Source organism: Mustelus asterias, chromosome 10, assembly GCF_964213995.1.
Source record: "Mustelus asterias chromosome 10, sMusAst1.hap1.1, whole genome shotgun sequence".
Taxonomy (NCBI): domain Eukaryota; kingdom Metazoa; phylum Chordata; class Chondrichthyes; order Carcharhiniformes; family Triakidae; genus Mustelus; species Mustelus asterias.
This window is the reverse complement of record NC_135810.1, coordinates 34,065,829-34,089,502: the sequence shown is the minus strand read 5'-3', so window position 1 is coordinate 34,089,502 and position 23,674 is coordinate 34,065,829. Positions and strand designations below refer to the sequence as shown.

The window sequence follows — 23,674 nt, the reverse complement described above, 5'->3', positions numbered from 1 at the left end:
GGTGGGATTTGGAGACGTGCCCAAACCATGTACCTGCGTCTCTGGTTACTAAGTCCAGTGGCAATACCATTATACCACCGTCTCCCCTATCATGCAAAGATAACGGATTTCAATCAAATGCAACATGAGTGCCTTGGCATCCGCTTTGGAAAAAGATGGATTACAGTGTAAAAGAAAAAAATAATCAGCTTACATTGGCTGAGTGTGTAAAATACTTTTACTTGAATTAGTTCAAGAGATCTCGCTGGCTTCATATAATTTTACATAGTTAAAAACATTCACAATTGAAAAATACCAAATTTTAAAAACTCAAACTCTTATAACCAACATCAGGAGTGGGTAAGAGAGGAATTTATTCACCCTTCCAGACTTGTGTTACAACCCCTATTAAGAAAGCTCAGGAATGCTGTATGCTTTATTAACCATTCTCTCAACCTGTCCTGCCATCTTCAATAATTTATGCACATATATACTGAAGTCCCTCTGCACCCGCCCCTCCCCTTTAAAATGTTATTTTATGTCTTTACGTTCTTCCTACCAAAATGAATCCCTACCCATTTGTCTACATTAAATTACATTTGCCTCTTGTTTGCCCATTCCACCAACATGTGTACGTCATTTTGAAGTTATAAGCTATCCTCCTCACGGTTCATAATCCCACAACTTTTACCACCTAGATGAATGAATAAACGCAGGGCTGTGCCAGGAGAAATGTTGAGGGGGCCTGTATGGGGAAGCTATCAGGGATTCTGAGGTGTGGGGGTGCAGGGGGATGGTCTGTGGGGTTTTCCTTTTTCTATCATTTTTTTTAAAATCAGGGCACCCTTTGTTGTTGGCAGGGTGAGCTCATTGAAAGCCTGGCTCACCAGTGTGACATTGTAGGACGTGCCCTTCACTTTTTTCCCCACAAAATATCAGAAAATATGGTGGGAAAAACCAACAGTGCAGTACTGCATGCAACTTTTCTCATCAGAACTGGCACTTTGAAAAACAATTGGAAACTTCTGTCCATTGCCATATGTTTACAAAGCTCTTCTTTTCCTAAACAGTACTTGTATGTACATATTGTTTTACAAGCGCTTTGAAATTTGTCCTCCCACTGTTTGCACAAATTACCTAAATGCTTAGTGCATAAAAATACTTAGTGAATGAACATGATAATTCTTGCATCAGGATCTGTGCTTCGAGTTACACCCATATACAATTAGTGATTTTCAGTGGAATTGGCTACTGGAGTAAGCTGCACAGTCCAAAGTAGTATACACTTGTATGTTACAGTTATGTAATAATTCCACCAAGGCCACTCTTCCATCACCAAAAACCCTTTATTGACAACCAAAGAAAGAGCTGCACTTGTGATTTACAGCAGCAATACCTGTGGACCTACAGAATACTGGTTTGGTTTGAAGCAATGGGTTTTAAACCCTGTTGTTCACTTCTCATTGGGTTGCTCACTTCCCATTCGGTGATCCTTCGCTCGCTGAGTAGGGAGTTTGTACTCCGTGAAACCACGGGAAGATCTATTGACAATCCCCGTGTCTTTCATGGCCATCATAATGAGGAGAATAAAGGAAAAACCACTATTCGAGTTCCAGTAGCCAAGTTAAACCCATAGAAAAGCTGGATAAATTGCCAACTTAACTCATCAACTGGCCACATCTCCTACAGGACAGATGGTGGCATAGTGGTAACATCACTGGACCCGTAATCCAGAGGCCCAGACCAATGCTCTGAGAACGTTAGTTCAAATTCCACCACGAGAACTGGTGGAATTTGAATTCAATTAATCACAGAATATTTACAGTGCAGAAGGCGGCCATTCAGCCCATCGTGTCTGCCCCTGAAAGAGCATACTACCTAGTCCCACTCCTCTGCCTTATTCCATAAACTTGCACATTCTTCCTTTCCAGATAGCAATCCAATCCAATTCCCATTTGAATACCTTGATCAAATCTGCCTCCACCAGCCTCTTGGGAAGTTTGTTCCAGCATCCAATCACTCTCTGGGTGACAAAATGTTTTCCTTGCATAATTTTTACTCCTTTTGCCAATTATTTTGAATCTGTGCCCTCTAGTTCTTCATGCTCTCTCAAGTGGGAACAGTTTCTCACTATTTATTCATATCGCTCAGGATCCTGAATACGTCTATCAGGTCTCCTTTCAGCTGTTTTTTTCAGAGGAAAACAGCTCCCAACTTTTTTAATCTATCCTCGTAGCTGCAGTTCTTCATCACTGGAATTATTCTTGTGAATCCCTTCTGCAGTCAGAGCTTCAGAAACTCTAGTGTAGCAATATCCAGAATAATCTGTGTGTCATGAGTTAGTGAGTATACCAGTGGTTGAATAAGTCATGGCTCGAGAAATGGTACAGAAGGGAGGACGTCAGTTTCCTGGATTAGAGGACCGTTCAAAGTGGATGGGTTGCACCTCTTCAGTGCTTACTCTAATGCCCTCACGGGACAATTACTAGTGTTGTGGGGGAGGGTGAAAAGTAACTTGGCATATGGACAACATCAGGATGAAGCATTGAAGAGAAAGAGGTTGCACAAAGGACTGGGAGAAAAAAAATACATGAAAGTAAAGAATAATTCAGGAATATAAATGATCAGATGGGGAAAATGCAAGGTCCTCCAAGGTAGAATAAAAGCAGAAAATGCTAGAAAACCTCAGTAGATCTGGAGAGAAACACACAAACGTTTCGAGTCTGTATGACTCCTCTTCAGAGCTAAAGAGAGGGAGAAATGTTATAGATTTTATACCGTTAAGAGGGGTGGAGCAACTGGAGCAAAATGGAAGGTCAGGGATAGGTGGGAGCTCATGAAAGATTTGACAAATATGTCAGGGGTGTTAATGGTGGTGTTAAAGACTAAAGAAGATGTTAATAGTGACAAAGTTAAGATAGCGGAATGTATTAATAGCAGATCAAAGGTCAGTGCTCAGTGAAAGTAAAACTTAAGAACAAGTAACAGATGCCCCTTTTAATGTTTATTTATTAGTGTCACAAGTAGGCTTACATTAACACTACAATTAAGTTACTGTGAAAATCCAAGACTCGCCACAATCTGGAGCCTGTTCGGGTACACTGAGGGAGAATTTAGCATAGCCGATGCACCTGTCCAGCATGTCTTTGGGACATGTGGGAAGAAACCAGAGCACCCAGAGGAAACCTATGTAGACACAGGGAGAACGTGCAGATTCTACACAGTAATCCAAGCTGGGAATTGAACCCAGGTCCCTGGTGCTGTGAGGCAGCAGTGCTAACCACTGTGCCACCATTCCATCCGTGGTTGGGATCATGCTTGCTGACTAAGCGAAGGTGTTCGGCAAAGCGGTCACCCAGTCTGTGATTAGTCTCTCCAATGTAGAAAAGACAGCATTGGGAGCAACTAATATGGTAGAGCAAATTGCAGGAGATGCATGTGGAACGCTGCTTCACCTGAAAGGAGTGTTTGGGGCTTTCATAGAATCATAGAAACCCTACAGTGCAGAAAGAGGCCATTTGGCCCATCGGGTCTGCACTGACCACAATCCCACCCAGGCCCTACCCCCATGTCCCTACATATTTACCCGCTAATCCCTCTAACCTACGCATCTCAGGACACTAAGGGGCAATTTTAGCACGGCCAATCAACCTAACCCGCACATCTTTGGACTGTGGGAGGAAACCGGAGCACCCAGAGGAAACCCACGCAGACACGAGGAGAATGTGCAAACTCCACACAGACAGTGACCCAAGCCAGGAATCAAACCCAGGTCCCTGGAGCTGTGAAGCAGCAGTGCTAACCACTGTGCCGCCCTTTGATGATGATGAAGAGGGAGGAGGTAAAGGGGCAGGTGTTGCACCTTCTGCAATTGCATGGGAGAGTGCTGTGGAAAGGGGATGAGGAATTGGTTTGCAGGAGGAGTGGACCAGGGTGACATGGAGGGAACGGACACATTTTCACATCTCCTGATTCCTATGGAGTCAGTTGTTACCAGGGACCTTCAGCAAATTGTGACAGCAGCTTATACTTTGTTTTATTTTTATGCCATAAAATTAAATTTTACATAAAATATCTAAATGATTTGAGAATTAAAGGCATTTTTATTGTTTCTTTTTTTTTGTCCAGGCACTGGGATAAAGAAGTCCAGAAAGCGAAAAACCAAGCTCGAATCCCCCATCTTACAAAAGCAATTTTAAAATGTTTCTGGAAACCATATGCTATTTTAGGTGCATTCACATTTTTAGAGGTAATTATAAATTTTTTTGTTGAATAGTGTAGTTATTTGTTCAGGAGTTGCACAGATGTTCTCTTGGCCTGGTTGGAAAATTAGATGTCCTGATTTAAGTTCAAGAACTTCAAAATTGTGGATGCTCCAAAGCAGATATGCGGACTTCCTTGTCTGATTCTGAGAGTTTTGATATTGTGTAGCTTTTATCCATACTACTTCAGTTGCTCTTCCTGTGTTAAGATTGACCAAGTTGCTTTAATGTAATGCTTTTAACAATCGCATTTGGTGAAGAAGCAAGCTGATAATTTCCAAAATCTGTGTCACTTCCAGTTTTCCTTTCTTGCTTGCTTCAATTCCCCTGAAACATTACTCAGCATTTTTCTATGCTGCACATTCTATTTGACACTATAGCATTATGCTGGTGCTATGCTCCACACAAGCATAATTATTTAAATTATCATGTCCAATTTAGCTATTATTTTGTTTCACTTTATTTAATTAATACCCATTTCTGTCTTTTCGTAACAATGAGGAAGGACACCAAGTTGACCAGAGTAACAGAGATGATGGTGAATTAGGAAGTAGTTAGCAGATACTTAGATAGAATTTTAAAAGACTGAAGGTGGTAAGAGAATTGAAAGACTAAGGGAGCTGAGGAGATCCACAGCCTTGAGATTACGATAAATAATTTTTAAAAAGTAGACCTTGACGTGCTTTGGCCAGTCCTACTTTCCACAGATTGAAAAGGGGGAACCATCATCTTAGTGTATCCTTTATAATGAGCAGCTAAGTAGGGTTCAGAGCAGAGATTCCTGCCCCTCCCCCTCCGGTTTTCTTCTCCAGGTGTATAAGCGAGGCATTGGAGGAGCTTTCCTTTTAGTGGACTTAAGTTGCAAGCTTGTTGCAGGGAAAAGTAGTGTTTAATACTGATTAGGGAACTGAACATTTTTGGAGTTATCTTTTACATTGAAGGTGAGGCAGTTGTGATTAAAGGAAAAAATGTGAGGAATGGTAATTAATGGGAAAATGATGCTTGGTGAAGGTATTATTTGCATAGAGAGACTATGGGCATGATTCTGGTACCCATTTGTCCCCTATGGTCAGAAATCTCTCTGCGTGTCACTGTTGGGGAAATTTGACCTGTTCATTCTCCTTTCGTGATCAGATGCGTTCACATTGCTGGTTCAAAAAAAAATTGGAGACTCTTCAAGAGTCCACACTGTGAGAGTCCAGTTGATTCTCTTGACAAAATTTAGATCCTTCCCTTATGCACTCTACTAAAATAGGATTGTTTTTAGGAAATGTTTCATTTATTCATTTTTAGATGCAAGGGAAGAGTTTATTCCATAGAAAAATTAATCTCTGTAGTTCTCCCAAAATGTTTTCTTCTAGGTACAAGCACCGATGGGGATTGAGGAAGTGCAAGAAAAATTTTGAATATGTTCTCTGAAATTTACCACTAGTGGATTCAACATGACAAATAAAATGTTCATTATCAAACAACACAAATCAATGATGGTGACAGTATTTATCTGAATCAGAAGTAATTCTATATTGTTTTGTCTTAAGATTTAAACAGTAGCTGTTGAATTTTTCTCAACTGTAATAACAGCTCTTTGATTTTATCCCAAAATTTGAGAGTTTATCACATTATACTGTTAATTTTATCTTTTTTCTTTTAGGAAATCATAAGAATTGCTCAACCTATTATGTTAGGAAAAATTATTAATTATTTTGAAAACTACAATCCTGAAGATACAGAGGCTTACAAAGTTGCCTTTGGCTATGCTGCTGGTATATCACTTTGTACACTATTTTTGGCAGTTCTACATCATCTATATTTCTTTCACGTGCAAAGGAGTGGAATGAAACTAAGAGTAGCAATGTGTCATATGATTTACAGAAAGGTAAGAATTTCATTGCTTTTAATAATTGGCAATGTTTTTGGAGGTGTAAAGCTTGGAAATGTTGAATGATCGATCTATTTATGTAATAGGGATGGAAGTATACTGTTTTGCAAACCACATTAACGTAATTACGGGGCTATGGAAGGGTGCTGCCTCTTTTTCCCTCCCTGGCTCAGATACCTTTAAGAAATCTCACAACACCAGGTTAAAGTCCAAAAGGTTTATTTGGCAGCACTGGCTTTCGGAGTCTCAAGCTCCTTCATCAGGCGAGTGAGGACTTGTGTTCACAAACAGGACATATAAAGACAAACTCAATTTACAAGATAATGGTTGGAATGTGAACCAAGTCTTAAAAGGTACAGACAATGTGAGTGGAGAGAGGGCCATGCACAAGTTAAAGAGGTGTGCCACAGCGAAAAACCGCCTCAGAAGACAAACACGGGACACGGCAGACAGAGTACCCTTCGTCGTCCAGTACTTCCCCGGAGCGGAGAAGCTACGACATCTTCTCCGGAGCCTTCAACATGTCATCGAAGATGACAAACATCTTGCCAAGGCCATCCCCACACCTCCACTTCTTGCCTTCAAACAACCGCACAACCTCAAACAGACTATTGTCCACAGCAAACTACCCAGCCTTCAGAAGAACAGTGACCACGACACTACACAACCCTGCCACAGCAACCTCTGCAAGACATGCCGGATCATCGACACGGATGCCATCATCTCACGTGAGAACATCATCCACCAGGTACACAGTACATACACTTGCAACTTGGCCAACATTGTCTACCTGATACACTACAGGAAAGGATATCCCGAGGCATGGTACATTGGGGAGACCATGCGTATGCTAGGACAACGAATGAATGAACACCGCTCGACAATCACCAGACAGGAGTGTTCCCTTCCACTCAGGAAACACTTCAGCAGTCACGGGCATTCAGCCTCTGATCTTCGGATAAGCGTTCTCCAAGGCAGCCTTCACGACACACGACAATGCCGAATTGCTGAGCAGAAACTGATAGCCAAGTTCCGCACACATGAGGATGGCCTTAACCGGGATCTTGGGTTCATGTCACACTACCTGTAACCCCTACGACTTGCCTAGGCTTGCAAAATCTCACTAACTGTCCTGGCTGGAGACAATACACACCTCTTTAACCTGTGCTTGGCCTCTCTCCACTCACATTGTCTGTACCTTTAAGACTTGATTAGCTGTAAAGACTTGCATTCCAACCATTATCTTGTAAATTGAGTTTGTGTCTTTATATGCCCTGTTTGTGAACACAAGTTCTCACTTACCTGATGAAGGAGCTTGAGACTCTGAAAGCTAGTGCTGCCAAATAAACCTGTTGGACTTTAACCTGCTGTCGGGAGACTTCTTATTGTGCTTACCCCAGTCCAACGCCGGCACCTCCACATTATGAGATACCTTTGCCAGATGCTCAAAGTATGGCGTAGGCGCCTACCATTTGCAAGCAAATAAGGGAGCCTTCCTCAAACCATGGAAAGTTTCCCCATATCCGTGGTGGAGGTTCCCAAGATGTACAATCCTAGAATAAGTGATAGTATTGCTGACCTGTGTCTTGTGGTGTTTAAATGACTTTTCTTGTGTTGGTTAATCCTTGGAAATGTTTGTTGTTCCTGGATTTTCACAAAAAGCATGATGGTAGTATTACAATGTTTTTTATTTTATCCAGCTCCAGCTCCTCACAGACTGTGTGGTTCGGTTGGAGCAGCAGCTGGACACACTGCAGAGCATAAAGAGGGCAGAGTGTGATAGACACTAGCTTCAGGGAGATGGTCACACCACAGGTCCAGACAGGTAGATGGATGATCGCCAGGTGAAGCAGGCAGGTAAGGCAGGAGTCTCCTGTGGCTATTCCCCCCTCAAACAGGTACACCATTTTGTTTACTGTTGAAGGGATAGCCTCTCAGGAAAATACCAGCAGCAGCCAGGTGTGTGGCACCACAACTGGTTCTGCTATAGGCAGGGTCGGGCTAAGTCCAAGTGAGTGATAGTAGGAGACTCTATAGTCAGGGGCAGAGACAGGCATTTCTGTGGCCACGAATGAGACTCCAGGATGGTGTGTTGCCTCCCTGGTGCCAGGGTCCTGGATGTCTAAGTGGGTACAGGGCATCCTGAAACAGAAGGGTAAACAGACAGATGTCATAAAGAACAAAGAACAGTACAGCACAGGAAACAGGCCCTTCGGCCCTCCAAGCCTGTGCCACTCCTTGGTCCAACTAGACCAATCGTTTGTATCCCTCCATTCCCAGGCTGCTCATGTGACTATCCAGGTAAGTCTTAAACGATGTCAGTGTGCCTGCCTCCACCACCCTACTTGGCAGCGCATTCCAGGCCCCCACCACCCTCTGTGTAAAAAACGTCCCTCTGATGTCTGAGTTATACTTCGCCCCTCTCAGCTTGAGCCCGTGACCCCTCGTGATCGTCACCTCCGACCTGGGAAAAAGCTTCCCACTGTTCACCCTATCTATACCCTTCATAATCTTGTATACCTCTATTGGATCTCCCCTCATTCTCCGTCTTTCCAAGGAGAACAACCCCAATCTACCCAATCTCTCCTCATAGCTAAGACCCTCCATACCAGGCAACATCCTGGTAAACCTTCTCTGCACTCTCTCCAATGCCTCCACGTCCTTCTGGTAGTGCGGCGACCAGAAATGGACGCAGTACTCCAAATGTGGCCTAACCAGCGTTCTATACAGCTGCATCATCAGACTCCAGCTTTTATACTCTATACCCCGTCCTATAAAGGCAAGCATACCATATGCCTTCTTCACCACCTTCTCCACCTGTGTTGCCACCTTCAAGGATTTGTGGACTTGCACACCTAGGTCCCTCTGTGTTTCTATACTCCTGATGACTCTGCCATTTATTGTATAACTCCTCCCTACATTATTTCTTCCAAAATGCATCACTTCGCATTTATCTGGATTAAACTCCATCTGCCACCTCTCCGCCCAATTTTCCAGCCTATCTATATCCTGCTGTATTGCCCGACAATGCTCATCGCTATCCACAAGTCCAGCCATCTTGGTGTCATCCGCAAACTTGCTGATTACACCAGTTACACCTTCTTCCAAATCATTTATATATATCACAAAAAGCAGAGGTCCCAGTACAGAGCCCTGCGGAACACCACTGGTCACAGACCTCCAGCCGGAAAAAGACCCTTCGACCACTACCCTCTGTCTCCTATGGCCAAGCCAGTTCTCCACCCATCTAGCCACTTCTCCTTGTATCCCATGAGCCTTAACCTTCTTAACCAACCTGCCATGTGGGACTTTGTCAAATGCCTTACTGAAATCCATATAGACGACATCCACGGCCCTTCCTTCATCAACCGTTTTTGTCACTTCCTCAAAAAACTCCACCAAATTTGTAAGGCATGACCTCCCTCTTACAAAACCATGCTGTCTGTCACTAATGAGATTGTTCCGTTCTAAATGCACATTGTTCACATTGGCACTAATGACATAGGCGGGAAGAGGTCCTGCGAAGACAATTCAGGGAGCTAAGTAGAGAGTTAAAAAGCAGGACCTCTAGGTAGTAATCTCAGGATTATGCCCCGTGCCACCTGCTAGTGAAGCTTGGAACAGGGAGAAAGTACAGTTAAACACGTGGCTAAAGAGCTAGTGTAGGAGGGAGGGCTTTAGATATACGGATCACTGAGATGTCTTTTGGGGAAGGTGGGACCTGTACAAGGAGGACGGGTTGCACTTGAACTGAAGGGGCACCAATATCCTGGGCAGGAGGTTTGGTAGTGCTGTCCGGGAGGGTTTAAACTAGTATGGCACTGGGGTGGGAACCAGAACAGCAGGCCAGTAAGTGTAGGGACTGGGGAAAAAAGTGAGACTGAGATAAACATAGGGTAGAATAAGAGCAGGTAGAGGGAAGCTGTGGGGCTCGGAGGGACTGGAGGTTTGGAGTGAGTTTGCTTCAATGCAAGTAGTATAAAAGGTAAGACAGATGAACTGAGATTACTGCATGAAATTATGTTATTGCAATTACAGAGGCATGGTTAAAGGAGGGACAGGACTAGCAGCTTAACATTCCGGGATATTGTTTTAAATGGGACAGAAGGGGAAACAAAGGGGTGGGAGAGTTGCATTGCTGATTAGGAAGCACATCACAGCTGTGTTGCAGGAGGACACATTGAAGGGATCTTGTAGTGAGACATTATGGTGGAGCTCAGGAATAGAAAGGGTGAAATCACAATGTTGGGAGTGTATTATAGACCTCCCAACAGCCTGTAGGAGACAGAGGAGCAGTTGCATAGTCAGTTACTGAAAAGGTGTGGAAAAAGCAGGGTAGTTATGTGGGTGACTTGAACTTCCCCCATCTTGACTGGGACTCCCTTACAGTCAGGGGCTTGGATGGAGAGCAATTTGTTAGGTGTGTCCAGGAGGGCTGTTTAATACAGTATGTTGACAATCAATCAGGGAGGGGGCCATACTAGACTTGGTATTGCGGAATGAGCCGAGTCAGGTGACTCATGTTTCAGTGGGGGAGTATTTTGGGCTTAGCGACCATAATTCCATAAGACTTCGGGCAGTCATGGATAAGGACAAGAGTGGCCCTTGGACGAGGGAGTTTAATTGGGTGAGGGCCAATTACATCCAAGTTAGGCAGGAATTGGGGAATGTGGATTGGGAGCGGCTGTTTGAGGGCAAATCCACGTCTGGCATGTGAGGGGCTTTTTAAGGCACGACAGGAATGTCCCTGCAAAAATGAAAGATAGAAATGGCAGGATTCGGGAAACATGGATGACAAGGGAAATTGTAAGCTTAGCCAAAAGGAAAAAAGCAGCATATGTTAGGTCTAGGCATCTAAAAACTGACAAAACCCTTGAGGAGTATAGTGAAAGTAGGAAGGAACTTAAAACCTGAAATTAGGAGGGCTAAAAGGGGCCATGAAATGTCTTTAGCAAACAGAGTCAAGGAGAATCCCAAGGCTTTTTTGCATATATTAGGAGCAAAAAGGTAGCAAAAGAAAGAGTCGGCCCACTCAAAGACAATAAAGGGAAGTTATGCACGGAGTCACAGTAGGTGAGATCCTTAATGAGTGTTTTGTATTGGTATTTACCAAGGCGAAGGACATGATGGATGTTGAGGTCAGGGATAAGTATGTGAATGCTCTAGAGAATGTCAATATATTGAAGGAGGAAGTGTTGAGTATCTTAAATTGCATTAAGGTAGACAAGTCCCCGGGGCCAGATGGGATGTATCTCAGGTTACTGCGGGAGGCAAGGGAAGAAATAGCTGGGGCCTTAACAGATATCTTCATATCCTCTTTGACCGCAGGCAAAGTTCCAGAGGACTGGAGAATCGCCAATGTTGTTCCCTTGTTTAAGAAAAGCAGGGATAATCCAGCAAATTATAGGCTGGTGACAGTGGTGGGGAAGCTTTTGGAAAAGATACCGAGGGACAGGGTATATGCACATTTGGAACAACATTGACTAGTTAGTGACAGGCAGCATGGTTTTGTACAGGGAGGGTCATGAGTTTTTGAAGAGGTGACAGATAATTGAGGGAAGGGCTGTGGATGTAGTTTTATGGACTTTAAGGCAGTTGACAAGGTCCCACATGGCGGACTGGTACAAAAACTAAAATCACATGGGATTCAGAATGGGATGGCTAGATGGATACAGAACCAGCTTGGTTATAGGAAACAGCGAGTAGTGGTGGAGGGATGTTTTTCAGAATGGAGATCTGTAGCGAGTGGTGTTCCGCAGGGATCAGCGCTGGGACCCCTGTTGTTTGTAGATTATACAAATGATCTGGAGGAAAATATGGGGGGGGGGGTCTGATTAGTAAGTTTGCGGATGACACAAAAATTGATGGAGTTGCTAATAGTGCCGGGGATTGTCAGAGGATACAACAGAATATAGATAGATTAGAGACTTGGGCGCAGAAATGGCAGATGGAGTTTAATCCGGACAAATGCAAGGTAATGCTTTTCGGAGGATCAAATTTAGGTGCGAATTATACTCTAAATGGCAGAACCCTTAGGAACATTAACATAGAGGGATCTGGGTATGCAGGTCCGCAGTTCCCTAAAAGTGGCAACACAGGTGGCTAAGGTGATTAAGAAAGCATATGGCATGCTTGCCTTCGTCAGCAAGGGCATTGAGTACAAGAGTTGGGAAATCGTGTTACAGCTATATAAAACCTCGGTTAGGCCGCATTTGGAGTATTGCGTGCAGTTCTGGTTACCACACTACCAGAAGGATGTTGAAGCTTTGGAGAGAGTGCAAAGGTTCACCAGGGTGTTGTCTGGTCTCGAGGGTATTGGTTATGAGGAAAGGTTGTGTAAAGTAGGATTATTTTCACTGTAAAGACAGAACCTGAGAGAGGTCTACAAAATTATGAGAGGCATAGATAGAGTGGATAGTCAGAGGCTTTTTCCAAGGGTGGAAGTGTCAATTACAAGTGGGCACAGGTTCAAGGTGAGAGCGGGAAAGTTTAAGGAAGATGTGCAGGGGAAGTTTTTCCACAGAGTGGGTGGGTGCCTAGAATGCGCTACCAAAGGTGGTGGTGGAAGCAGGTACATTAGCAACATTTAAGAGGCATCTGGATGGGTACATGACTAGGGAGGGAAGAGAGGTTTACGGACTGAGTCAGGGTAAAAGGTTTTTTCTTTAGTTTAGTCAGGGCATCATGATCGACACGGTATTGGAGGGGTGAAGAGCCTGTTCTTGTGCTGTACTTTTCCTTGTTCTTTGTTTTTTGTATCCCTCTGGTAACCTGCACACACACAATAGGAACATCTGGAAGAATCTACGTGAGGATGGGAAGCTAAGAACAAAGAACAATACAGCACAGGAACAGGCCCTTCGGCCCTCCAAGCCCGCGCCGCTCCCTGGTCCAAACTAGACCATTCTTTTGTATCCCTCCATTCCCACTCCGTTCATGTGGCTATCTAGATAAGTCTTAAACGTTCCCAGTGTGTCCGCCTCCATCACCTTGCCCGGCAGCACATTCCAGGCCCCCACCACCCTCTGTGTAAAAAAACGTCCTTCTGATATTCGTGTTAAACCTCCTCCTCCCTCCCCCACCTTGAACCTATTACCCCTCGTGAATGTCACCACCGACCTGGGAAAAAGCTTCCCACCATTCACCCTATCTATGCCTTTCATAATTTTATACACCTCCATTAGGTCACCCCTCATCCTCAGTCTTTCCAGTGAGAACAACCCTAGTTTACCCAATCTCTCCACATAACTAAGCCCTTCCATACAAGGCAACATCCTGGTAAACCTCCTCTGCACTCTCTCTAAAGCCTCCACATCCTTCTGGTAATGTGGCGACCAGAACTGGGTGCAGTATTCCAAATGCGGCCGAACCAACGTTCTATACAACTGCAACATCAGACCCCAACTTTTATACTCTATGCCCCGTCCTATAAAGGCAAGCATGCCATATGCCTTATTCACTACCTTCTCCACCTGTGACGTCACCTTCAAGGATCTGTGGACTTGCACACCCAGGTCCTTCTGCGTATCTACATCCTTTATGGTTCTGCCATTTATCGTATAGCTCCCCCGTACGTTAGTTCTACCAACCTAGAAACCTTCATGTGCAAAATTTGTGTTTGAAGTTACATTTTTCAAAATTTTAATTAACAAGTTCATAGTTTCAAATTCTTATATGGGTTCAGTTCCTGAGATGATGCTTGTAGAGCCTTGTCTGGTTAAAAAGTTACTATATATTACAGGTAGAAAAATGCTTAAATCTCTCTTCTGTGCACTCATGTAAATCATAATTTCTTATCTGATGCCTTTCAATTACACTGCATGGGAGTAGATCTTACAAATAACAATGGAAACCAAAATAAGTACATCCGGCTGGCAATGTAAGTTGTGAATGCAATTAAGTAACAAAACAACGCCTGATATTTACGAACGTCCTGTTGACATTAATTTAGAATAATATCATTGTATATTTCAGGCACTTCGTCTCAGCAATGTTGCACTGGCAAAAACAACGACAGGTCAAATAGTAAATCTATTATCCAATGATGTAAACAAGTTTGATCAGGTAATTAGTACTGTATGTGATTATTGGGAGGAGGGTGTGAGAGATGAAGAATGTCATAATTCATCGTCATTTTCTCCCCGTAAAATAAGACAAACTAAATTGGTGACCCATTCAACATGTTCCTCAACAGTAATTTGTAAAACATAAAGACCTGAATCTTTTATGCTGAGCACATTGCTACCATGTGCATAAATTCCCTTGACCTGATGCTATTGTGCATTTCTACCTGGAGCTTCTAATCCCACCGGTCAAAGAAATGCAAAGTGCAGTGTTCCTTGGGCACTCTGCTGGAGTGGAGTAGAGTTGGAGGAAGTTATAGCATCAGCTGTCATATTCTGGTAGGTATTTCATGAATATTAGTGAATGGGTGAGGTATGAAGGTAGGTGAGTAGTCAGTTGAGTGGCCCGGTGTTTAGTCAGGTCTGGTTGGGGAGGGGTGGTGGTTAGATCTAATCAGGGGGAAGTGGAATAGTCAGGTCTGATCAGGGGATGTAGTTGGTGTGAGTCAAGGGAGATAAAAGGCAGAAGTTGGTGGTGGCCGGGTTGGAGGAGATATTTTTGGATCAGTGGGTATAGTTGAGTCCAGTTTGGGGTGTGATCGGGTCTGGTTAGGGGGTTAGTTAGGTGGTGGGGTCAGTTGTGGAGTTATCCTGGCGTCTTAGACCAGGTTTTAACTTATCTAACATTGCCTGCTACATAAGATAAAGGTGCACAGTGTTACGGGTAATGTATTAGCATGGATAGAGGATTGGTTAACTAACAGTGGGCGGCACGGTAGCACAGTGGTTAGCACTGCTGCTTCACAGCTCCAGGGACCTGGGTTTGATTCCTGGCTTGGGTCACTGTCTGTGTGGAGTTTGCACATTCTCCTCGTGTCTGCGTGGGTTTCCTCCGGGTGCTCCGGTTTCCTCCCACAATCCAAAGATGTGCGGGTTAGGTTGATTGGCTATGCTAAAATTGCCCCTTAGTGTCCTGAGATGCGTAGGTTAGAGGGATTAGCGGGTAAATAGATAGGGATATGGGGGTAGGACCTGGGTGGGATTGTGGTCCGTGCAGACTCGATGGGCCAGATGGTCTCTTTCTGCACTGGAGGGTTTCTATGATTCTATGAGAAAGCAAAAAGAGTGGGGGTAAATGGGTGGCAATCAGTGACCAGTGGTGTGCCTCAGGGATCAGTGTTGGGACCGCAATTGTTTATGATTTACATAGATGATTTGGAGTTGGGGACCAAGTGTAGTGTGTCAAAGTTTGCAGATGACACTGGGTGGAAGAGCAAAGTGTGCAGAGGACGCTGAAAGTTTGCAAAGGGATATAGATAATCTAAGTGAGTGAGGGTCTCGCAGCTGGAGTACAATATTGGTAAATGTGAGGTCATCCATTTTGGTAGGAATAACAGCAAAATGGACTATTATTTAAATGGTACAAAATTGCAGCATGCTGCTGTGCAGAGGGACCTGGGTGTCCTTGTGCAGGAATCTCAAGGAGTTGGTTTGCAGCTGCAGCAGGTAATTAAGAAGGCAAATGGAATTTTATCCTTCATTGCTAGAGGGATGGAGTTCAAAAACAGCGAGATTATGTTGCAGCTGTATAAGGTGCTGGTGAGGCCACACCTGGAGTACTGTGTACAGTTTTTGTCTCCTTACTTGAGAAAGGATATACTGGCACTGGAGGGGGTGCAGAGGAGATTCACTAGGTTGATTCCAGAGTTGAGACGGTTGGCTTATAAAGGAGAGACTGAGGCTATACTCATTGGAATTCAGAAGAATGAGAGAGATCTTATAGAAATCCTATTTTCAAGAAGGGGAATAGGGATAGCCCAGGAAATTACCGACCGGTGAGTCTAACCTGAGTGGTTGGTAAGCTGATGGAGAAGATCCTGAGGGACAAGATTTATGAGCATTTAGAGAGGTTTAGTATGCTCAAGAATACTTAGCATGGCTTTGTCAAAGGCAGATCGTGCCTTACGAGCCTGGTGGAGTTCTTCGAAAATGTGACTAAACACATTGACGAAGGGAAAGCGGTAGATGTGGTTTATATGGATTTTAGCAAGGCGTTCGATAAGGTCCCCAATGCAAGGCTTCTAGAAAAAGTGAGAAGGCATGGGATCCAAGGGGTTGCTGCCCTGTGGATCCAGAACTGGCTTGCCCAAAGGAGGCAGAGAGTGTGTATAGACGGGTCTTTTTCTAAATGGAGGTCGGTCACCAGTGGTGTGCCCCAGGGATCTGTTCTGGGACCCTTGCTGTTTGTCATTTTCATAAATGACCTGGATGAGGAAGTGGAGGGATGGGTTGGTAAGTTTGCCGACGACAACGAAGGTTGGTGGGGTTGTGGATAGTCTGGAGGGATGTCAGAAGTTACAGAGGGACATAGATAGGATGCAAGACTGGGCGGAGAAGTGGCAGATGGATTTCAACCCAGATAAATGTGTAGTGGTCCATTTTGGCAGGTCAAATGGGATGAAGGAGTACAATATAAAGGGAAAGACTCATAGTACGGTAGAGGATCAGAAGGACCTTGGGGTCCGGGTCCATAGGACTCTAAAATCGGCCCTGCAGGTGGAGGAGGTGGTTAAGAAGGCGTATGGTGTGCTGGCCTTTATCAATCGAGGGATTGAGTTTAGAAGTCTGGGGATAATGATGCAGCTATATAAGACCCTCGTCAGACCCCACTTGGAGTACTGTGCTCAGTTCTGGTTGCCTCATTACAGGAAGGATGTGGAAAAGATTGAAAGGGTGCAGAGGAGATTTACAAGGATCTTGCCTGGATTGAGTGGCATGCCTTATGAGGATAGGCTGAGGGAGCTCGGTCTTTTCTCCTTGGAGAGACGTAGGATGAGAGGAGACCTAATAGAGGTATAGAAGATGTTGAGAGGCATAGATCGGGTGGACTCTGAGGCTTTTTCCCAGGGTGGAAATGGCTGCTACGAGAGGACACAGGTTTAAGGTGCTGGGTGGTAGGTACAGGGGAAATGTTAGGGTGACGTTTTTCACACAGAGGGCGGTGGGCGAGTGGAATCGGCTGCTGTCAGTGGTGGTGGAGGCAAACTCAATAGGGTCTTTTAAGAGACTCCTGGATGAGTATATGGGACTTAATAGGATGGAGGGTTATAGGTAGGCCTAAAAGGTAGGGATATGTTCGGCACAACTTGTGGGGCCGGAGGGCCTGTTTTGTGCTGTAGTTTTCTATGTTTCTATGAAACATAAGATTATGAAGGGAATAGATAAGATAGGTTTTGTGGCAGGTAGGTCGTGCCTTACTAACCTTATTGAGTTTTTTGAGAAAGTGACCAAGGAGGTGGATGGGGGCAAGGCAGTGGACGTGGTATATATGGATTTTAGTAAGGCGTTTGATAAGGTTCACCATGGTAGGCTTCTGCAGAAAATGCAGATGTATGGGATTGGGGGTGATCTAGGAAATTGGATCAGGAATTGGCTAGCGGATAGGAAACAGAGGGTGGTGGTTGATAGTAAATATTCATCATGGAGTGCGGTTACAAGTGGTGTACCTCAGGGATCTGTTTTGGGGCCACTGCTGTTTGTAATATTTATTAATGATCTGGATGAGGGTATAGTTGGGTGGATTAGCAAATTTGCTGATGACACCAAAGTCGGTGGTGTGGTAGACAGTGAGGAAGGGTGTCGTAGTTTGCAGGAAGACTTAGACAGGTTGCAAAGTTGGGCCGAGAGGTGGCGGATGGAGTTTAATGCGGAGAAGTGTGAGGTAATTCACTTTGGTAGGAATAACAGATGTGTTGAGTATAGGGCTAACGGGAGGACTTTGAATAGTGTGGAGGAGCAGAGGGATCTAGGTGTATGTGTGCATAGATCCCTGAAAGTTGGGAATCAAGTAGATAAGGTTGTTAAGAAGGCATATGGTGTCTTGGCGTTTATTGGTAGGGGGATTGAATTTAGGAGTCGTAGCGTTATGTTGCAACTGTACACAACTCTGGTGCGGCCGCACTTGGAGTACTGTGTGCAGTTCTGGTCCCCACATTACAGGAAGGATGTGGAGGCTTTGGAGAGGGTGCAGAGGAGGTTTACCAGGATGTTGCCTGGTATGGAGGGGAGATCCTATGAGGAGAGGCTGAGGGATTTGGGATTGTTTTCGCTGGAAAGGCGGCGGCTAAGAGGGGATCTTATTGAAACATATAAGATGATTAGAGGTTTAGATAGGGTGGATAGTGATAGCCTTTTTCCTCTGATGGAGAAATCCAGCACGAGGGGGCATGGCTTTAAATTGAGGGGGGGTAGTTATAGAACCGATGTCAGGGGTAGGTTCTTTACCCAGAGGGTGGTGAGGGATTGGAATGCCCTGCCAGCATCAGTAGTAAATGCGCCTAGTTTGGGGGCGTTTAAGAGATCCGTAGATAGGTTCATGGACGAAAAGAAATTGGTTTAGGTTGGAGGGTCACAGTTTTTTTTTTTAACTGGTCGGTGCAACATCGTGGGCCGAAGGGCCTGTTCTGCGCTGTAATGTTCTATGTTCTATGTTCTATGTTAGAAGCAGGGAAGTTGTTTCTATTGGCGGGTGAAACTAGAACTAGGGGGCATAGCCTCAAAATAAGGGGAAGCAGATTTAGAACTGAGTTGAGGAGGAACTTCTTCACACAAAGGCTTGTGAATCTGTGGAATTCCCTGCCCAGTGAAGCTGTTGAGGCTACCTCATTGAATGTTTTTAAGGCAAGGATAGATACATTTTTGAACAGTAAAGGAATTAAGGGTTATGGTGAGCGGGTGGGTAAGTGGAGCTGAGTCCACAAAAAGATCAGCCATGATCTTATTAAATGGCAGAGCAGGCTCGAGGGGCCAGATGGCCTACTCCTGTTCCTAGTTCTTATGTTCTTATCCAGGTTGCATGGATTTTTTCCAAGTCTCAGTTGGAGACATTCACTGAGGATCCTGAGGAGCAGGAATTGCCCATTAGAGGTTTAAATTTCCTGGACAATACCCACAGAGGTCTTTCTATCAGGATTTCGACTGGGTCCTGATGCACATCTTCTGTCATATGTCTAGTCTCCTAATTGGAGACTGGAAAATTTGGACTCAGTCCAAAGATGTGCGGGTTAGGTTGATTGGCCGTGCTAAAATTGCCCCTTAGTGTCCTGAGATGCGTAGGTTAGAGGGATTAGCGGGTAAAATATGTAGGGATATGGGGGTAGGGCCTGGGTGGGATTGTGATTGGTGCAGACTCGATGGGCTGAATGGCCTCTTTCTGCACTGTCGGGTTCTATGATTCTATGAGGTCATTGGACTTTGGTGGTTGAATATTGGTAAACCTATGTATATTGCACAGTTATGTTTTACAAGGCTATAATGCACGCTAGTTTTGTTGCATGAATCCTGCCCCACAAGTGACTCTTATTCATTGCTTCCATAGTCACTGAACTAGATTAGTTTTGTGTCTGACATGCTGAACTCAAGATCCCTCATGGCAGACTGGTACAGAAGGTGAAGTGTCATGGGATCAGAGGTGAGCTGGCAAGATGGATACAGCACTGGCTTGGTCATAGAAAGGAGTCTAACAACACCAGGTTAAAGTCCAACAAGTTTATTTGCTAGTTAATTTGGACTTTAACCTGGTGTTGTTAGACTCCTTACGGTGTTTACCCCAGTCCAACACCGGCATTTCCACATCTTGGTCATAGAAGACAGAGGGCATCATGGAAGGGTGCGTTTCTGAATAGAGGGCTGTGACAAGTGGTGTTCCTCAGGGATGAGTGCTGGGATCTTTGCTGTTCGTAATATATATATAAATGAGTTGGAGGAAAATGTAACTGGTTTGATTAGTAAGTTTGCAGACGACAGAGGTTGGTGGAATTGCAGATAGTGATGAGGACCGTCAGAGGATACAGCAGGATGTGTGGGTTAGGTTGATTGGCCAGGTTAAAAATTGCCCCTTAGAGTCCTGGGTTAGAGGGATTAGCGGGTAAATTAGTGGGTAAAAAAAAAAGGGATTAGTGGGTAGGGCCTGGGTGGGATTGTGGTCGGTGCAGACTCGATGGGCCGAATGGCCTCCTTCTGCACTGTAAGGTTTCCATGATTCTATGATATAGATTGGTTGGAGACTTGGGCAGAGAGATGGCAGATGGAATTTAGTCCAGACAAATGAGGTAATGCCTTTTGAAATGGCAGAACCCTTGAGAGTATTGATAGGCAGAGGGATCTGGGTGTACAGGTATACAGGTCACTGAGAGTGGCAATGCAGGTGGAGAAGGTAGTCAAAGGCATACAGCATGCTTGCCTTCCTCAGCCGGGGCATTGAGTTTAAAAATTGGCAGCTTTATGGAACCTTAGTGTGGCCGCACTTGGAATATAGTGTTCAATTCTGGTCTCCACACTATCAGAAGGCTGTAGATAGAGGCTTTGGAGAGGGTACAGAAAAGGTTTATCATTATGTTGCCTGGTATGGAGGGCATTAGCTATGTGGAGAGGTTGGAGAAACTTGGTTTGTTCTCACTGGAACGACAGAGGTTGAGGGGGCGACCTGATAGAAGTCTACAAGATTGAGGGGTATGGATAGAGTGGAGAGTCAGAAGCTTTTTCCCAGGATGGAAGAGTCAATTACTAGGGGGCATGGGTTTAAGGTGTGAGGGGCAAGGTTTAAAGGAGATGTACGAGGCAAGTTTTTTTTAAAAACACAGGGAGGTGGGGGGATGTGTGTGCCTGGAACTCGCAGCCAGGGACAGTAGTGGAAACATATGCGATCGCAACTTTTAAGGGGCATCTTGACAAATTCATGGTTAGGTTGGGAATAGAGGGATGCGGTCCCCAGAAGGGTAGGGGTTTTAGTTCAGTCAGGTAGCAGGGCCGGTGCAGGCTTGGAGGGCCGAAGGGCCTGTTCCCGTGCTGTAATTTTCTTTGTTCTTTGATGCTTGCTCTTATTAAAGTTGAAGTCCAATTCAAAGTCCATAGGATCCAAGGCAAAGTGGCAATTTGAATCCAAAATTGACTCAGAGGCAAGAGCGAATGGTCAGTGGGTGATTTTGAGACTGGATGACTGTTGCTGTTAGGGTTTCACAAGTTCCATGATTTTTGTGGTAAATATCAATGATTTGGACTTGAATTAATGGGTATAATTAAGTAGTTTGGAGCCAGTACATATGTTGTACATGTGGTTAATAATAAATAATTAAGTAGACAGCATGAAAATATCAGTGGACTAGTCAGATGGGTGGGACAGTGGCAAATGGGATTCAATCCAGAGAAGTGTGAAGTATTGCATTTGAGGAAAGCTTGTAAGGCAAAGAATGTGTAATAACTGGTAAGAAATTAAGTGAGGAGGAAAACATCCTGGACTGCTTGTCCATAGATCCCTGAAGGTGTCTGGACAGGTGAACAGGTAGATAAGGTAGTCAGTACTTGCCATTATTAGCTGAGGCATCGAATATAAAAGTTGGGACATTATGTTTGAACTGTATAAAATGCTATTTAGACCACAGCTGAGTATTGCATGAATTTCTGGTCACTGTACTATAGGAAAATGTGCTTATAGTAGAGAGGAAATTTATGAGGATGTTGCCTGGATTGAAATATTTTCATTTGAAGGAAAGATTGGATAGGTTAGTGTTGTTTTCTTTAAAACAGCAGAGGCTGAGGGAGACCTAATTGAAGTATATAAAATGATAAAGAGTGGATAGGAAGGTCCTGACCACCTCGGTCAGGATCTTCCTGTGCCTATAACTAGCAGCACAGATGTAGGCAAAGAGGGAAGAGGTTTAAAGGAGATCCATGAAAAATGAACAATGGTAGAGGCAGCAACAATCATAACATTTAAAATGTAATTGGATTAGCACTTGAAATGCCATAACCTACAATGGTACTGTGGTTAGCAGTGCTGTCTAACAGCACCAGGGACCTGAATTTGACTCCAACCTTGGGTGACAGTGTGGAGTTTGCACTGTACGGATTCAATGGTTTATCTGGTTTTCTATGGCTATGGACCAAGAGCTGGAACGTAGGCTGGAAGGTTACTTGTTGGCCAGCACAAACATTTTGGGCTGAATGATCTCCTTCCAATCTGTAAATATCTATGATTCAGTGATTTCTGTGTTTACTAAATACTCCGTCATCATTTCCTTCAACTCCAGATCTATGTAGGGAGGGGTCAAAGCTGCTTTATTCTAGACATTACTACTTGGTGAATAAATTATCCATGGTGCTGGGTTTTTTTAAACATAGGTTATATTCAGGGTTTCTTAACATAATATGTTGAACCTATGACCTGAAATAAGTGATACAAGCATGGGGGCTTAAATGTTTGTATAAAATTATTTTTAGCATGTCAAGTAATTGTGTGCTATAATACCACTGTGCAATTTTAATGCCTATGTTGCGTGTCCTAATGATAGAGTAATTTTCCTCCTAAGTTATAGAATTTTCCAAAATATACTCAATTTTTAATTCCACTTATTTTATCTTGACTGTTAAAGGTAACCATTTTCCTGCATTTTCTATGGGTTGGACCATTGCAGGCAATTGCAGTGGTAGCGCTACTCTGGCAGGAAATAGGACCATCTTGCATGGCTGGAATGGCTGTACTTCTTATCCTGATGTCCATACAAACCAGTTTTGGAAAGTGGTTTTCAGTACTGAGGTATGATCATTTTACAAAAAAGCCTTCTTTCAAAATTGTGGGTTTTGTAGGGGATTACTGATTGTATTTCTCCAAATAGATTTATGCCTGATTTCTAGAGAATTTTCACATTTGAGAACTTTTTTAAAAAACTGGTTCTATTTGAATTGAAAATTTCAACTTCAAATTTTTTTTTTTGTATATTCATTTTTGGGATGTGGGTATTGCTGGCAAGGCCAATATATATTTCTCAGCCATGGTTGCTATCGAGGAAGTTGTGATGGGCCACCATCTTCTTGAGCGTCTGCAATCCTAGTGGTGAAGGTAGACCATTACTGAGTTCCAAAATTTCATCCCAGCAGCCTTAAAGTAGCATTTTAATTTAAATTGGTGGAAAGGAGCTGATGGTTGCTTAAAACCACCTTTGGGTCGGTGTACTGGTTTCCCAATGCAAAACTGACATACACTAAATTGTAATAGGTTCTGCAGAGAGCAGGAGGATGAAATCCATCTAAGAGCAATAAATGGCCAGTGAAGTCTTCTAGTGAGCTTGTTGACAGCTTGCTAAGAGCTAGTTTAGAATTTGTAAAACACGGGATCCACAGAGTTATCAACCATGACTAGGAGGAACATGCACAAACATGGGGTGAGCAAGTCAAAGCGGCAGATGAAAGCGGCAAAGCGGCAAATGAGACATTATTGAAGTATGAATGAGGTGGCACAGTGGTTATCAGTGCTGCCTCACAGCATCAGGTAACATGGGCTTGAATCTGACCTTGGGTGGAATTTGCATGTTCTCCCCATGTCTGCGTGGGTTTCTTCCGGGTGCTCGGTTTCTTCCTACAGGTCAAAGATGTATAGGTTAGGTGGACTAGCCGTTGTAAATGTGCAGGGTTACGGGGATAGGACACGGGGGTGG

At 44.0% G+C, this 23,674-nt stretch overlaps 1 protein-coding gene across 3 annotated transcripts in view; it reads left to right on the top strand.

The window, feature by feature from the left end:
• The window catches only part of abcc4 (ATP binding cassette subfamily C member 4 (PEL blood group)), a 370,665-nt gene that overhangs the window by 40,903 nt on the left and 306,088 nt on the right, over positions 1–23,674 (top strand). For 2 of the 3 annotated variants that reach the window (XM_078221654.1, XM_078221653.1), the window contains exons 3-6: positions 4,108–4,228; positions 5,893–6,117; positions 14,095–14,184; positions 22,613–22,776. In XM_078221654.1, coding sequence (XP_078077780.1) covers positions 4,108–4,228; positions 5,893–6,117; positions 14,095–14,184; positions 22,613–22,776 — 600 coding nt within the window. Of the gene's footprint in view, positions 1–4,107; positions 4,229–5,719; positions 5,754–5,892; positions 6,118–14,094; positions 14,185–22,612; positions 22,777–23,674 lie in introns of those variants that run through there. The other variant, XM_078221655.1, reaches the window with a different exon arrangement.